The sequence below is a fragment of the Uranotaenia lowii genome, chromosome 2 (genome assembly GCF_029784155.1).
Source record: "Uranotaenia lowii strain MFRU-FL chromosome 2, ASM2978415v1, whole genome shotgun sequence".
Taxonomy (NCBI): domain Eukaryota; kingdom Metazoa; phylum Arthropoda; class Insecta; order Diptera; family Culicidae; genus Uranotaenia; species Uranotaenia lowii.
Window position 1 is genome coordinate 228,709,536 of NC_073692.1, and position 17,992 is coordinate 228,727,527.

General features: G+C 36.1%; 1 protein-coding gene across 1 annotated transcript; it reads left to right on the forward strand.

The window, feature by feature from the left end:
• Window positions 1-1,007: 1,007 nt before the first annotated feature.
• LOC129747219 (transcription factor MafB) lies at window positions 1,008-3,630 on the forward strand. The gene has a single exon (XM_055741316.1). It carries the CDS (start codon window positions 1,677-1,679, stop codon window positions 2,892-2,894), a length of 1,218 nt encoding a protein of 405 aa, XP_055597291.1. The 5' UTR covers window positions 1,008-1,676; the 3' UTR covers window positions 2,895-3,630.
• Window positions 3,631-17,992: the final 14,362 nt, after the last annotated feature.

Genomic DNA, 17,992 nt, shown 5'->3' on the forward strand with positions numbered 1-17,992 from the left:
CAATGATTACATCGTTTTCTCACTAAGAAACCAAATGCAGGCTGTCACTGACTGGCCCCAAGATCGGCGGAGGATGATGGTCACTTACGAAACCGGGAGATTGCAAAACATAACAGCGTAATGGGAAAAATCACTTTCACTATTCCCCCACCTCTCCATCAGTTTTCTAGCGAAAGGGTGCAGGGCTGGGTGTGTAAGTCCAAAGTAAGTCATGCCCGTCCCTGATACAAACCAAGATCGAAAGTCAATTGATATGATTGTTCAGATGGTTTTTTTTTCTATCTTCTTCGCTGTCGCCAAGATTTACGCCAACCGATCCCGGACGGACGTCATTTTCCACGGTGAAGCGACAAATTCCATTACAAACCGCCACAAAGCTTTGCGTTTCACCAACACCCGAAACTGAAACATTTACGGTCATGCGCATTCTTCATTTTGTTCCAAAAGCTCCTGGTCGTCGTACTCGTGGGGCGGAGCATAGAAAGTTTGCTGAGGCACCGCCTACTACCCAACATAGCACCAGTGAGTAGAGAAACGAGTTTAATGGTTTTGATTTGCCGTCGGTTATTTTTTTCCGGCCCTGGTCCAGTTGCTAAGCGCCGGTCTCCGGTTCTGAATAAAGCGAGCTGCTGCTGTTGAGCGCGAGAGTGAAAAAGTTAAATTGACGGCTGACGGCGGCCGCGAAGTCTGCCGATGCCCGATCGACGTCTGACTGCCAAATGCCTTTGCATGCGATTATGATTCGCGTCGTAGCCAGTTACAAATACCATAGGATAGGACTGACGTAGTGTTGCTGCTGCTGCTTTCTTTCTCTTTCGTTCGTGATGTCTCGCGATGTGGGTGCTGCTGTGCTCTGATTTTGGGGCTATGTTCAGGATGCGCATGTCTGCAGCTGTGTTGGTTGGCTGGTCACGAGGATGGGCGCTGGTGTTCCGCCACCGACCGCATCGAACTCTTTATGGGAATTTCGTTACATATTTTGCGACTATTCGATTCCGAGTCGCGGATGAATTCACATCGATTGCAAACGGTGTTCGCAGCGCAACCAAACAGAAGTAGCTGGAAATCGGCGTGCGGTCTTCTCTCGTCCTCGTCGATAGTCGTTTGAGTCCACGTAGTCCACACGAAGTTCGTCGGGGTGTGTAGTGAGTGTGTTGCAAGAAAGAAGTCACCGGGGATGGATTGATTGATTGATCGTTTCAAGTTCAAGAGGTGCCCGGTGCCAGGTCATTCGCGTTCAGATCGTTCGATGTGCGGTCGTGTGATGTGATTTATTGGCGGATGTGAGAAAATCTTGGAGGAGTGACAAACTAACGGATACCAACGCGATTTCTTTTGGAGCTATCACGTGCTGGAATGGAAGCCGAACTATTCTTCGACTTCTGCTAGACTAGACTTGTTTGGAAAATTAGTGTTTTTGCTTTCCGAGTGTCGATGTTGGTGAATTATGCAAACTGTCGTCGTTTCTGGGAAGGTTTCCGCTAACTAGTACCCAAGCTTGTAAACAGTGACCACAAACACGGAAGAGTATTTGCCAGTGACACAGAGACCGCCTGAGGGTAGTTTGTTGGTGTTGTTGAGAGAACCGCTGAAACCTTGTAACGCTTTTCACTTTCAGTTGAAGTGACCGTTTTGTTATTATTTTACTTTGCACGCGTAACGGAAAAGTCTGTTTTATGAAACTACCGGGCGAACGCGTTGCCAGAGTGATGAATCTCGAAGAGCCAGCATTCGCAGATAATTACATACAGGAGTTTGTGCTGGAGCACCTGGAAAGTGCCGCCGTCAAGCGGGAGGACATTAGCCCGACATCGGCGACTGCCAAAATATGGGCCTCCACTGCTGACGAAAACGGATTCATTCCAATACGATTGAAGGCCAACGGGACAACATGGCATGTGGAGGAACGCAAAGTCAACTCCATCACTCCGAACTCGGATTTCTATCCTCATCCAACGCACGGGCAACCGGTACTACTAAATCCTCCAATCTCAGGAGTTCCTTCGACTCCGCCGGAAACTCCCCCAGTAGTTGGCTCCCCAAATCACACCAACTCCAGCACCTATACCTACTACGGCAACAGGATCCAGGCCGAGCAGATGGAAAGCATGATGATCGTTCCTCAAACCATGCGTATGGAACAACCCTTGGATCTACGTCCTTCGCATCAGTTTTCCATTGCCACCGAAGGCGAGTGGTTAGAACGCAAGGAATACCTACAAGCTCACTCTGCCAATGGGTTTTCCCATCACCATCATCATGCTCAGCTGGAACACCTAAACCAGTTACACGGACCTTCGCACCACAGTCTTCACCATTCGAATCGGCCGCAATCGACCAGCTCAACTGGGTCTCTTGCATCACCCAGGAACAGTCACAGCAGTGGAAGTTGCTACACCAACGGCCCCACTCGAGAAGATCTCATCAACGACGACATGCTGATAGCTCTTTCGGTTCGGGAACTCAACAAACGACTTCACGGTTGTCCCCGAGATCAAGTAGTACGCCTCAAACAGAAACGACGCACACTTAAAAATCGCGGCTACGCACAAAACTGTCGCTCAAAACGTCTCCAACAACGCCACGATCTCGAAATTACCAATCGGCAGCTCCAGAACGAGATGCACCACATGAAGATGGAGATGGCCTTGATCAAGCAGGAACGGGATGAGCTTAGAAGCAAAATCCGAGATCACGACGCCAAAATGGCTCTGGTAGCCGCTGCCCATCATCAGAGCAGCATCCATCAGCACCAACACGCACCACCACCACCGTCGGTCTCCTCGCAGCCATCTCGCAGTTCAGCAAGCGCCGCAGCTTCTGCAGCTTCCTCCTGCAAACAGCAACAGCAAATTATCCAGGACAGTACCAGTTCCCCGGAGTATTACGTATGACGCCAGATTGGGAGCCAACAACCGTGGATCGGCCGTTATGCTTCCTAATGTCGCGGAGTAGTCCTCCGCCCTTGACACCGAAATCATGGATCGACAAGTACGCGTAGTCAGGGTTTATGTTATTTTTAACTTCTTTTTTTCACTGTTTCCTGTAAATAGCAGCGCGTTCTGCGAAAAATCCACTCGATGAAGATACTGAATGCCAACAGATAAGAATAAATCAAACGATCAAGACTGGATCTGATTATGTGCAGGGCGCAGTAGGGTCTAAGGCAAAACAATACTAAAGTTAGCGAGGGATTGTTGCTGAGTTGCGATTCCGTCGGATAGGTAGCTGGCGATGGTTGGGATTATCTTTGAGAGCATTTTTTTGTAATCGAGTATACTTAAATGCGTTGAATTTCTTGTGCTGTGAAAACAATATATCAACTAGTTTAAATCTAAGGTTTATCGAGAAAATTAATTGGCAGTCAAACTACGATTTATGTAAGAGTTTGAAAATTTGACCAACTACATCCTCAAGCATTTTTTATGAACATCCCTTCAACGAGTTCTTACTGTTACCAAATTTATGTTGATTCACAGAAATACTGCTTCTACCCGCAAACGGTCCAATATTGTTAGTGATTCCTATCAATCTGGAATCGTTATGCGCGTATGGACAGTAAAATAATCTATTAATAAATTCACCATTTCCAAGCAAGCATTTCAAATAAGCTACTTCAAATCTATCGAAGGCTTAGTACCACTAGTAATTTAAGGATTGATTTACTAAGTTCTTTTTTGTGATTTTTGATTTCCAAACAAATCTATATCTTGATGCAAAGGAAAATTTTTGATAATTTAGTTATTCTTTCCTCCATTTTTACTTTAATGTTGATATTTTTTAAATATTAGATTAGAATTTTCGTTTATTATTCAAAATAAAATGGTAATTTTATCGTGCGAGTATTTTTAAGAATTTTTGTTCCAATTAGCATCGCAAGGATAACAACAACCAAAATATGTACACTTGACTACTGCAAGCTTTGTATGGAATTTTCAAATTCTTAAATTTTTGTACCTCTCATAACATTTTTTGGTGTTTTTGCTGCAAGAAATAGCAATAAAAATTTTGGAAGCGATCCATCCAGTCCTGAATTAGAGCAACGAGTTTTAATTTTGGATGGAAATTTGTATGGAAAAACAAAATTTTTCATTTAAAAATCTCCAAAGATGATAATTTCAAAAATTCCAACTATGAATTAAAAATATTCCTTTATTCTTACAGTACAATTCATGTGAACAAAGCACAAACCTAACTTGTACCCCAGAAAAGATATTCGATGTTATACAAAAAAAATTCCCAATTTTTTTTTTTGATTTTTGCGTTTTTGGCTGCTTATTTGAAATCTGTGTAACCTTAGGGTGAGAATCAAAAATCTCAAAAAAACTGCTTTACATAGCTAGGATTTTTTTTGATTTATAAAACCTTTGCAAAAACACTTCATGAAATTATTAAAAGCATATTTAAAAGCCTATCAAAGGATTCAGATTTTTTATTTTAAAATAGTTATAACTTTTTTCATGAAATGCTTAGCTGCTCGTCAGGCTGACAAAAAATTAAGCTTAAGAATAGTGAAAACTAAAGATCAAAGACCAAATTCATTTCAAGCTTATTTGAATTATCTGGATTATTTAATGCACAAAGATTTCTTCTTCCATAGAAATTTCCATACAAAATTGAAACGCGTTGCACTTACTAAGAAATAAACCAAATCATATAATATTTTACACTGATGCTTGGCGACCCGAAAGGCATCGAAAAAACATATGGGAGCAAAAAGTCATTTTTTGCAGCGGTCTAATGTACATAATACAAAATTTTACGTTTCTTGTCATTTTTTTTAAAGAAATAAGCGGATATTTCTCATCAAAACTGAAACATTTTAAAGATATTCTTCGATTCAAATCGTTTACTATGAAAAAAATATTTCGAGAAGATCTTGTTGAAAAGGTTGTTCCCCTCAATTTAAAAAAAACCTATATAGAAATGAAATTCAACGTTGTTAAAAAATTATGTTTTAAAACTGCCTTTGTAGTTTTTCAGGAGGCAGATAGGGCATCTTATAATTTTGGGGGGCATTGAAAGGGCTCAGGTGGCGATGAGATCAAATTTAGCCTTTAAAATTTGTCTTAATTTGGCACAGTAGACTATACTTAAACCATTGGTAGAAATAATTTCATCACGAGCATATGGCTTTGAGTTGAATATGGTTATTAGACTGAAAAATACTTTATATATTTTTTTCGCTGACGGCATACAAATGCTAAAACCACAGAAAGTGTACTCTGTATGCCGTGACCTGGATTCGATCTCATGACCGTTGGCTTAGAAAACTTGATGGCTATCCTCTACGCCACGGACTGTGGCTAACTTACATTGAAGAAAATCGTAAACCTGGGATGAGCAACACGTGGTCCTCAAGACATGCTTGTGCAGCTCGGGAACCCTTTCTCAAATTGAATTTATTTTCCCGATTTTTTTTCTACGATAAATTGTAAATTAATCGTTAATTAAGTTTATTACAAAAAAAACCTCAGCATGTTGACCAAATGTATACTTCACTAGTTTGCATTAGCCCTACTATTTTTCAGATTGTTATTTTTTTTTCTAGCATTCTAGAATATTGATTAAACATAATATTGAAGTGTTTTTACCAGATTACTTCCACTTTGAAATTCAAAGTTTATTAAAGCGGTCCGGAAAATCAAACAAAAAATCGGTAGGCTACAGATGATCCCAGGCTTTTGTTAGTACGTCGGTAAAGTCATTTTTCTGAATACAAGGAAGAGTGACCTCAATAATGGGTTAAATTCTTATTAAAGGAAAGATAATTCTTCTCAAGCAAAAATAAAGTTGTATAATAAATATGCTCAGCAGATTTTTTTTTAAATTAAATTAATTTATCAAATTAGGAAAAAAGCTAGTTCTGTTTGACTTCAAGTTCATACTAGAGAAAAAAAAACCATTATTTAACATGGAAAATATTTTTGTTAAGGCTGGGGAACGATTTTTTTTCTTATTGACTTGACTCTGCATCAAAAACTCCGAAAAAAACTCTGAATTCACGACAAACTCAATATTTGTGACAATTATCTGCGATGCTATTCACAGAAATTTCATAGATACATCATACCAAACATCGATAAAGTTAGTCTTTTTACTGGAAAATTTGCATTCCACGTCACCAAAGTCATGAGGATTTCATAATCTTCTTCGTTTAGAAAGCCTATCACAAAGATCTCTAAATAAAATTAAGAACATCCTGAAATAGGTAAAATTAACTCTAGAATCAAAACTGAAACTTTGTCGAAATTCTCTTAAAAACCTTTGAATTTTTTTTGTTTTTTCTTTTCACATCTCAATGCAATGATCTCATACGGAATGTCAAATTAAAAAACGATTTTTTCAAAGTTGGTTAGAAAAAACGGGTCTGGGAGTACAAAATTGAAATTATAATTTCAGCTTCTCGAGAATATGCACAGAGAAGAAGATTTTAGACAATAAATTTCAATAACGATTCAACGTTGAGCGCTGAGAAGACAGTGATTTCCTTAAAGTATATTTATCTCACTGTTAGTATCGCTGTGAATCAACTCAAAAAGACTTTTAAATGGATGTGATGACGAATTATACCATCGGTTGAGACAAAAATTAGGATTTTCTTTCAGAAAATGGTTAAAACTGTTTAAGAACTATATGAATGATGTTTCGGTTTGTAAGAATCAATATTCGGAAAAAAAGTTTAAAGCGATTAATATATTTTTTATTATTAAAAAATGATCCAGATTTACCTATTCAACTTCAGCTGATATTATTCGCCTCGTATTTAAAAAAACAGTGATGTATTTCTGTATTTTTGAGCACTTGAATCCGTTTTACTATTCCTTTTAAATTTAGTTTTCGTCAAAAATTTGTCGTTTTAAAAAAGTAACGTAAAGGTCTGCTATCAATAAATGTCATCAAGATTGTGACCCGCCGAAACGATTTAAAATTAAAATTGATCCATTGGCTTAAAAGGTTGCTCACCCCTGCCGAAAACTATATATTAGCGAAATCATGTGATTTGCAATTTTCTTCAATGTTTAGAAATTCCTTCCATGTTTTGTGAATTATTAAAACTTGGGCCATCCAAAAAGTGAAGAAGACGTTATGCTTTCTAGTGTTAAGGCGTTGGGAGTTTTACACAAGCCTTAAAAAAAATAAAATTTAAAAAAACTCCTATTCAGCAGCATTTGAGAATAATTTTGATTCACATAAATTATATGTAGTGACTTGACACAAATTATTCTACTTTTTTTAAAACCATATTTCAAACTACCTATACTTGAAAGGATGGATCTTGGCTGGCACTGGATGCTTCAAAACAAATTCATTTAAATTTTTGCTTGAATATTATTGAGATTCAAATTTTTACGACTTTTGCTGCTAAAAGGCGTTTCAGATTTTTTGAAACTATTTTAGTGAAATAGAGTCTTTTATCACACTTTTTAACTAAATAATATGCCATTTCCCGAGTATTGACAACTTCAAAAAAAAAAAATGTCGTTAAATATGTCGAAATGCAGTTTTAAGTATTTCCCAAAAATAGCTTTATCTATATATATAAAAATGAATGTTTGTCTGTCTGTCTGTTCCCTATAGACTCGGAAACTACTGAACCGATCATCGTCAAAATTGGCATCTGAGGGTTTTTGAGGCCGGGGATGGTTTCTGTAATAGTCAAAACTCCATCCGACTTAAGGGAAGGGGGGCTTCCATACAAAATTTGTAGTTTTTCGAAACAAATGAAAGTCATGACATCCATTTTCTTGAGATTTTTTTTTCCTTTGGGCGGTTTGTTTTTCGTCTCTATGGTCGAGGCGTCGCGAGCCAAAGGAAAGTAACCCAGGCATAGCATACTGATCAGTAGGAATATTTTGGCGCGTATTTCTCAACCAAGCATATTTTCTTTGAGGGGTTTGTTTTTCGTCTCCATGGGCGAACAAACGTCCTCGCAAGGGGATAGTAACCAAAGCACACTGTTCATTGATTGCTGGAAAATTTAACAATAAGGCGCCTGTTTCTCAAACATGTTGGGGCGATATGCAACCTAGATGTGTTTTTTTCTTGCTTATTTGATTTGTACACAGCACGTGGTAATAAATGACGCCTAGATGTGACACGGATTGATATTTTATCAATCGAATCAAAACCAATTGAAAGATTTGCAAAAATATATACTTCCATATTTAGTTCGTGTTAATGTAGGCAGCATTCGACTTTTCATTCAGGAACATTAAAACATGTTCAAACGTTCAACTTTTTCTGTTAAAAAAATTAAAAAATATGTTTTCTTCTAGAAATTGTTACTTCGGCCCAAATACACAATTGAAACGAATTTAGAAATGAAAATGGGAGCTTTTTATTTTAAATAATTCTGAAAAAACCATCGTAATTTTTGCTTACATACCAATTCAAGTACCGTAAACTGGGGGAACTTTGATCACTTTTTTTCATTCATTTTTGAATATTTTGGAAGGGGCTACTTTTTCGTAATACCTTAAAAGCTTTAAAACCCTTACTGAGGTGAGGAGTATTAAACATGATCATTGATTGCATTGAATTCAAACGACATTGGTGGTTATAATTAAATGTTTGTTACAAAACCGGATTTCGAGTTTCGGGGTAAATTTGATCACTATGGTTTTTACGTATCTCAATATCTTCAAAATTATTATTTTGATGCCATTCAGCACAGGAGGCTCCTAACATCGATAACAGTAATTTTTGTTTGGACTCAATTGAATTTCTTAACTTTTTCTTTCAAAATCAAATATACAATTAGTGGCAAAAATTATAAACATTTTTCAATATTTTTTTGCCTCAAAAACAAATGAAATTTTACCTTCATGCAATTCCCTAAGTCCTCGCACTGTTCCCATGTTCTTTTTTTCTTCAAACTAAACCATTTGATAGGGTTTTTAGCCATTTTTTCTATACCGGCTTTTTTATGGAAAATGACCGTTTTTTACAATATCCAAAAATTATCATCAAATTACCATAAAAATTACATACAACCTAAACCAAGAAAAAAAGTTAAATTTTCTCATTAAACAATCCATTTCCTCCTAAATGCTTAAATTTGATCAGGAGAGATATTTGTTTGTGAGCCTTCAAAAATCCAGATATTTTAAGATTTTGGAATGAAATTTAAATTAATATAAAAAATCTGCTTACAAAAACCAAACTTAGCTTATTTGTAACTCAATTTACAGGCTTTCAAACGTAGTAAACAGTTTTCAGATATTTTTACTTTTTACTTAGTTAATGATGATTATCTGCAAAAATTACATGTTGATCAAAGTTACCCCGCTGATCAAAGTTCCCCCAGTTTACGGTACGTACTTAACATGAAAAGTGTTTTTGTGTTACATGGCTGCATAAAAGAGACTTTTGATCCGCTTCGTTTTTGAAAAGCGAGACTTTAGAACTGATATTCAACTGGACGCAAAAATTTTAAGAGAAATTTTTAGTATACCCTTAAAGTGTTAAAAACAATATTCCCTTCTGTCAACTTATACGGTGGGGCAAGGGCAAACGTCGAACTTTTAAGAAATTCATTTTCAAAATGATTCAATATGTTGGAAAGACCAGAAGGGGTATTCCGAATGTTGAAAGTGCAGCGGATATTGAACAGCATTCGTTAAAAGTGGAGTAACCAACACAAATTTATATTGCAGGAATACTGCAGATCGATCAGTGAAACTTGATAGAACAAAAAACAGGAATTCGTATTAAATCCATTTGAAAGCCATTACTCTGACGCATCTGTAAATAAGCTTTGCATTGACACTTGCCCCAATATACGAGACAAATGTAAACTTAGAAATTTGTTTTTGCCAACATTTTTGAATATTTGACTTTCAAAGAGAAAATAAAAAAAACACGCTGAGAACTTATTTAGTGATGCAACTGGTATTTTTTTTAAATATTTATATGTTTACCGTAGTAAGTTTATTTAAAAAAAAAAAGAAATTTGCACTGTATTTAAAACACAACTAATTTAATATATTTTTCAATACCATGATAAGTGCTGTTTGGGTATCGAGCCGGTTAAATTTGCCTACCTTCTTCAAGCAGTGGGGAAAAGATGGGAGAGTTCCCATGTAAATTTAAGAAAAAGAGCTTTTCAAAGAAGGGACCATATTTAAAAAGGTTTTTTTTGGGTACAGAGTACAAATTTCAGATCTTGAAAAAAGAGTTTAGAGATCAAGTTTCAGTAAATAATATATACCATCTTTGAATTGCAATTCAGAACTGCAGCTGCAGCTCTCATTTCAAAGTTGTTGGTTCTGAAGTATGATGAGGTTTGATTTAAAAAAATGCTCTCTAAAATCGAAATTTGAATAAATTTTTACAAATAACATTTATTTCCAGAAGGTGTAGCAAAGCACAACGGGTCAGCTAGTTGGTTCATAAAATCAAAACAAATGCTAGCATATGAGACTGGAATCTGGACATTGCTAAAAAAATATAATGTTTTTATGTTTTATGTAAGTTTTTCATGTGCCCAATATTTATTACCACTTTCATACCACTTATCACATTTCCTCATGACAACATAGTGATGATGTTATGGATGCAGAAGTTTAAACATACGGTGTTTTCCGAACCAGAAATGAATTGTACAATTGGCGACTTATTTGCTTTCTTTTCAGCTGGAAGAGCATCTTCAATAATATTTACGAATATCCAATCCATCTGAAGATATTTGCGGTCGAGCAAAATGTTGCTTGCTATTTCAACAAAATTATATGAAATTTCTTTCAATCATTCATACTTTGCTAAAAAAAAACAGATTTTTCAGTTGTTACATCAATTGAAAGTTTTACGTTTTGCTTCGAAGACTTTCAAATTTATTATATCAATTTGTTCTTCAATAACAGAGTATGTTTTGAATAAAAATAATTTATTTTTTACCCATTTTCTGACATAATACACATAAACATTTAAAATTTAACTCTTGATGAACATGAAAAGAAAGCCAAAATATTCGAAAATGAATTAAAAAAGTGATCATTGTTCTCTCAGTTTACGGTACGATCGAATCGATAAGAAATAAACGGTTAAAATCAATCCAACTATTTTGGTTTTAAAAGGAGTTTTGAGGCAAAACGATGCAAAATTTTGCTTATATTGAACACCAAAACGTAGCATCATTATGTCTTCAAAACTCGTTCTTAAACTTTGGCCAAACGAGGCATCATTAAGGCTTCAGTGAAACCTACACTTGGCATAATCTCTCTTTGAAGATCAATAACGGCGCCGGCTACTTGCTAATAGTTAAATGAAAAATTTAAAAAAAGAGAGAAGGGGATGAAAGAATAATTTTGTGCTTTAGGACCGAAGTTACCTCTACATCCTTGCAAATAATTGGTTGCTGGAATGGAGGAAAAGGATCAGGATACACTTCCAAATTGTGTAATTGTGTAAAAAGTGTAATAACAAAATTCGGTTAATTTTGTTATTGTACTCTCCTGTTTTTTTTTCTTATGAAACTCCAAAATTAGATACAAAATTGAAATTTACCAACAATCTTATTTGGGTACCATAACAATTCTTTTTCATATTTTACCATTTTATATTTTTAAATATATTTTTGCCATCGACAAACTATTGTTGTGTACCTATATTCTACATATTTTTTATACTGCAAGATTTCATGATTAATGATCTTGAAAAGAATATAGTTTTAAGTTTTATATCTGTTAGAATACACATAAACGTCGGAATGATTGAAAATTTCGTTCAAAAACTGACGTAAACTCATTAAAAATTGCTCACTAAAACTTTTTTTGTTTTTTGCTTCAATCTGATTATGTTTGTAACCATTTTCTGGAAACTTATAAATCGATAACTACTTGGAAGAAACTAAAAAATAAAGAAAATTTAGCTGCGTTCATCCATTATTTTCAATGAAGATTCCTTCGGAAAATTGCACTAGATTTTACATCTTATTTCTTATCGAAAATGATTATTTAGACAATTTATTATTTTGACACGGGCTCCGTGTCTTGAATTCTCCCTCTTTTTTCAAAGAAACCTAATTTTCCAAGATTCATTTGGCTCGAATTCCCACCTGGGATTATTTAATCAATCGAATAGAAGATTCTTGAAGTGTTTTCGAACTTTAATAATAGTTTTATATAATTATTGAACTAAGGTTTGCCTGGTTTTATCCGGGTTTTCCCGGATATTTAATACAAAATTTGGGAACAGTGCGGCCCGGGAAGCCTTGAATACGATTGAAAATCTGTCGATAAGTTTTGATAGAACATTTTCTTCCTTTTTTGCTTGATTTTTGTTGAGTAAATTCAGGATTTTGCCAAAATTTGCCCGGATATTTCTCGGATTTTTGGTCGTTAATTTTGAAATCAAATACCCGGATTTTGCCATGTTTTTTTTATATGAAATTGCCGGGATGTGTTCGGCACGGATACGAGCTGAAAAAATTCTGCCAACCTTATATTAAATGCATGGAACCAATTATAATACAGTTTATAATTATGCAGAAGATATTTTGAATTGCGAGTTCTTGAATATTAATTGGTTGGATATTGGAAAACCGTTAAACGAAATTTTTCTTTACATAATGGATTTGCTAAAAGTATGTCTAATCAATAACGGAGTATTATTGCGGGTTATGACAGAATCAGCTTTCGTCTATTACATACTGTAAATAAAATTTTCATCCATTTGAACGTTTAAGGTTTTCTTAAAGTACTCGGTAAAGTTAGTACATATCCCTGATTTTAATCTCTTAATGGTTATGTTGTTTTCACAGCACTAAAGACATTCATGATCGAATAATATTGCAGCTTGTAACTCGCGGTTGCTCAGCGGGTGGGTGGTTTTTGCTGGTGGGTGGAGTTGGTTGAAATGAGTGGGATTCAGGGTCGGACTTTCTACGGGACTTTCTACGGGTTTCTCTGGAGTAAAAGGGACTCAAACAGTGGTGTCCAAACGATGGAGTGAAAATAAAAGCTTATTACGAGTGGTACCTCGCATGTTACCAACCTTTATCGAATATTTACCAATCTTAAACAAAGATGCAGATTCTAAGTCCGGAACACTCCAGAGGGAGGCATGGGAAAACGATAAACATACGAGGGCAAATCAAACTATGGTTGTAAATCGTTCAAAATAAATACTTAGGCAGGATGGCTAGTTTAACAAAATAAGGGAAGAACATTTATTGGCTAATGCAGCCCAAGTTTCACGTCACATTCGGTACTTGCGGTTTCTGGAGAATCATAACCGAATTCTCGGTTTCTGGTCGTTTCTGGCAGATTCGCACCAATTTCGGCGTCCCGAAATGGTGATTGAATCCGAGTCATGCAGGTGATGTCTAGGTGCTGGTTGATCGGTGACGTTTTTGGGGTTATGTCCACCGAAGGTTCCTTTCCGTTCGCAATATCTTCTGTGCCGCCGGTTTCGGGTTTTTGGCCACAACGGGCATCCGAGGATGATCCTGAGGTTGGGTTTATATTTAGAAAGAAAAAGGTCCTTTGGACCTAACCAAATAAATTAATATACCTGTGACGACTTGTTTGTAACCGCATAGTTTTTTTTTACAATTTTTGACAATATTTATAAACATTACAATTTTTTTACCTTTTTCTTCACTGCGTGTTTTAACTTGTTTCTGTGTTTCGTTGTTATAATGTTTTGAGGACTTTTTGCTGTTTAATATAAATACATTGTTTAAACTTTCTTTTCACAACTTGTCATTGCATGTGTTTTTTTTAAGGATCATAACCTAGTTTTTTTTTACCTTTTCTTAACAAATTCGTTTTAACTGTTTCTGTTTTCGTTGTTGTACCAAGAAACGATATTTGCAACTGTATTGATCATAGGAAAAGTAGTTATGTTAATTTTTAACCGCATGTTTTTTCTTTGAAAAAACAAACTAACCGTACTATTTGTTTGAAACTCTCACTTGTGTTTTAAAAAACCACTTTTAACTTGTTGTTTGTGATTGTTTCTTCTGTTATTACGTTAGTTGTGACCGTTCTTCTGTTTTTTTTTAACCTGCAAGTTTAGTATATTATTAAGAATTTTTTTACACCATTTTAACCTCAAATTCCTACTCTACAATCTACACACGGCGCGCACTTCTTGACTCTAAGGCGTTCGCGAACAGAAAGGATCTGCGCTAACTAAGCCGACATTGAGCAAGCGTTAAAAAGTTCATCCGACCGCCACACTGTCATCCACGTCGGCAATTTTATTTGACGTGTGCGGCGTTGACCGGGTGGTAACACTTCCTCGCAAAAGCCAATGCTTTCGTCCTACGCTCATGGGCATCTCTTGTGAGAGAAGTGGCTGCGTAATGATTGGATAGGGAGGTGAAATCCTTTGAGAGCTTTTGAGTGGCGATTGTTATGACTGTCATGATTGTCAGGGTTGTAGGTCAAAATTAGGTAATGTGTCGAAGACACTTTAATGGATGGTAACGAACGGTTACAAGCTCAAATTCTAATCGTATAAAATAGCTTTCATAATATTCCACCGACTACAGCGCAACTTAGCAACAATCCCAAATAAACAAGATGACAAAACGAACAATATCGGATAAAAACAAAACTATACGAAGATCGTAATGTGACTCAAGGATTACCAAGAAAAGAATAATATTAAAGCAAAACAAAACCGAAAAAAAAAACAAACAAACAAACTAGTGCATATATACAAAGCAATGTGACTATCGAATAAACCGACGCGAAAAATCAAGAATACGCTAATTGTTACCTTTTTCTCGATGTGTAAGATGAAAACAAGCAAAGAAAAGTGAAATGATGAGTTTTCAGTTCAGGTGTAAAGTACTGCTTCGTTAATTTTTTCAGATTTTTGTTTCCGTTACGGATCATGATACTGCATTTGGAATGAAAAACCAACCTAGGATTAATTAAAAACCACAGAGAGAATGAGAGACAGACGATAGGTTTAACTATTGAATAATTATAGCAATTGTTTTCTATTAAATCGAAAAAGAAATCTTAAAAGTGCTGCTTTTGTTTATTGTTTCCGAAATTTCCCATTCCCCACTTTCTAATATGTAGAAATAGCTTCCATTTCTCCACTTTTTTCGATTTTATTTTTTTGGGATCGATTCGTGTGCTTGACTTCTTTTAAGAAACCAAGAAACAGAGATTGGGTTTGTTCCAACAATCCAACATATCGTCCGACGGCAGTTATCGTTAAATCGGTTCCATTTATGATGACAGTTACACTGTGTCGCGATGATGGACGGGGTCTGAAGATTTTTTATTTCTAGTGTTTAATCGTTTCAGCAATTTGTGTCATCTTAGACGTAATTTACAGGTTAGTGAACTACTCCAGTCGAAGTTCAGTGCAAGTGGTTTTTTTTTACAATAAGTGATAGATTGAATAAGAGATTGGCATAGGTAAGTGAAAAAGGTCGATTTCAACTTTAACTTTTAGAATTTCAACTAGTAATATGAACAACTATGCGCGTTCCCAGCATTCACAGACAATTTTCAAGTGAAATATTAAATAAACCTTTGCAAAATCGTTTTAATTTGACAATCATGAGATCCAAATGTTTATAACAAACTACTCTTTTTTTATGTAGCATCGTTCCTAAATTGATCCCGTTTATACTTCCCTTGGCTGAACGTCTTTTCGAAACATAAACACATCCAACCGATAAACCATAAACTGAGACATTTATGAGTGAAACGGAATTATTTGCTACGACAGTTCGTGGATTGTGTTTAGGTTTAGAACTTCCGTTCAGCAATTAGTTTCAGTTGTGGCAGCCAGTTATCGGAAGAAGCCGAAGGAACCCAAACAGTTTGAGCAGCTGGAGGCGATTCAATTATGTTTTTCGCGGAATGATCTTGATAAGGGTAAACCGTTTGAAAGTGAGAGGAAATGATCTTGATAAGGGAAACCTGCAAGAGGTTATTTATATGTTTGGACGTTAACTTATAGAGCGGCAGTGAAAATAATTTAATAGAGACAATGTTAAAGTCATTGAAGACATTCATTTTATAAACAATCAGATTATCAATGTAGAAGGTTTAAATTTTGAACACATAAAAAATTAATAAGTTGTAGGATCTTTTTTTTTGTATATTTATTTAACGAGGGTATGTAACATAAGTTTTCACCCTTCTTAAAACAAATTGTTATTTTACACTATGATTACAATTTTTCAATGAGTTTGGTTTTTTTTTAAAAAGCAATTAGTAATTTTGTCCTACTCACATCACCATACATGAAATTCTCCTGGCTTATCTTATATTTTATCCTACTCTCTGAGTTAACCTCACATTCAAACAAAATATGATTAATAGTTATTTGTACCTGACCAGTATCACATATTGGTGGATCTTCTTTTTTCATCAAATGTTGATGCGTCAACCTAGAGTGTTCTATCAAGAATCTAGTAGGGCCTCTTTGCTCATTACGACTACAAAACCATAATTTATTCGCTCTATAACAGGTTTGACTATCCTCAGTTTGTTAATAGTAAACAAATTCCAACTTTCTTGCTGAGCTTTCCTCAGTGAACTTTTAACCCAACGAATTATGTCCTGCCCTGGTATACACACATTACTCATCTCACCCGTTCTACCCAAGCCGGCCAAATTATCTGCAGTTTCGTTTCCTGGTATGCCACAATAGACTGAGTCGATTTGGGGTCATTTTCGAATTTCTCAAACCCTGGGGTCTCAAAAGCTTCGTTTTGGTCCAAAACTCATCCATGCTTTTTTGCAGATTTTTTAAGTAACGTTTACATAAGTAAATTTCGACTTTTAGGTTTGCATGGGAAAATTGAATATTTTGTACTGAAAAATCAACATCATTTTTGTTTCTTCTGTGCAACCGAGCCAGCTGGTGGTTTTTGTGCCAATTTATAAAATTCCTTAAGGAAATTTTCCGCTGAACAAATTTGTCGAAGACCGTAAATTCGTATCTTATTAGACAAAAAAGTTATTAGCTGTTCAACAGAGGTATGTCTTTTGGCATTGATGAACAATAAATTCAACAGACACCACTGTTGTGTGCCTTGCGAGGTATTGCATGACTACTTTTCATGCAATACTTGCGAGTCTCCGAAACATCTGGCGGTCACGCCAGATCTCTCTACGAACTAAGATCCGAATCTTCAACTCAAACGTCAAATCCGTATTGCTGTACGGGTGTGAAACTTGGTGCACATATGCGGTGACGACGCGAAAACTGCAAGTTTTTGTGAATCGCTGCCTGCGGAACATCATCCGCACTTGGTGGCCTGGCAACTGGATCTCGAATGAGGAACTACATCGCCGGTGTCATCAAAAGGCGCTAGAAATCGAGATTCGGGAACGTAAGTGGAGATGGATTGGGCACACGCTGCGAAGAGATGAAAACGAGATTTGCAGAGAGGCGCTTGACTGGAATCCAGATGGGCATCGAAGAAGAGGCAGGCCCAAAAGCTCGTGGCGGCGAAGTCTAGCCGCTGAAATCCGCACAGTTGACGAGAACCTTGGCTGGCAGCAAGTGAAGACGCTGGCTCCGGATCGCCAGCAGTGGAGATCTTTTATCTCAGCCCTATGCGCCGGTCAATCGGCGCTGGACCCTTAGGTAGGTAGGTAATACTTCGCGGGGCACAAGCAGTGGTGTCAATTGAATTTATTGTTTATCAATGCCAAAAGACATACCCCTGTTAAACAGCTAATAACTTTTTTGTCTAATAAGATACGAATTTACGGTCTTCGACAAAGTTGTTCAGCGGAAAATTTCCTTTGAAGAATTTATAAATTGGCACAAAATCCATTAGCAGGCTCGGTTGCACAGAAGAAACAAAAATGATGTTGATTTTTCAGTACAAAATATTCAATTTTCCCATACAAACCTAAAAGTCCAAATTTACTCATGTAAACATTACTTAAAAATTCTGCAAAAAATCATGGATGAGTTTTGGACCAAAACGAAGCTTTTGAGACCCCAGGGTTTGAGAAATTCAAAAATAACCCCAAATCGACTCAGTCTAATGCCACAA

What these genes read in the sequence shown, in the direction of transcription:
- LOC129747219 (XM_055741316.1), top strand. Translation starts at nt 1,677, where the DNA reads ATGAAACTACCGGGCGAACGCGTTGCCAGAGTGATGAATCTCGAAGAG.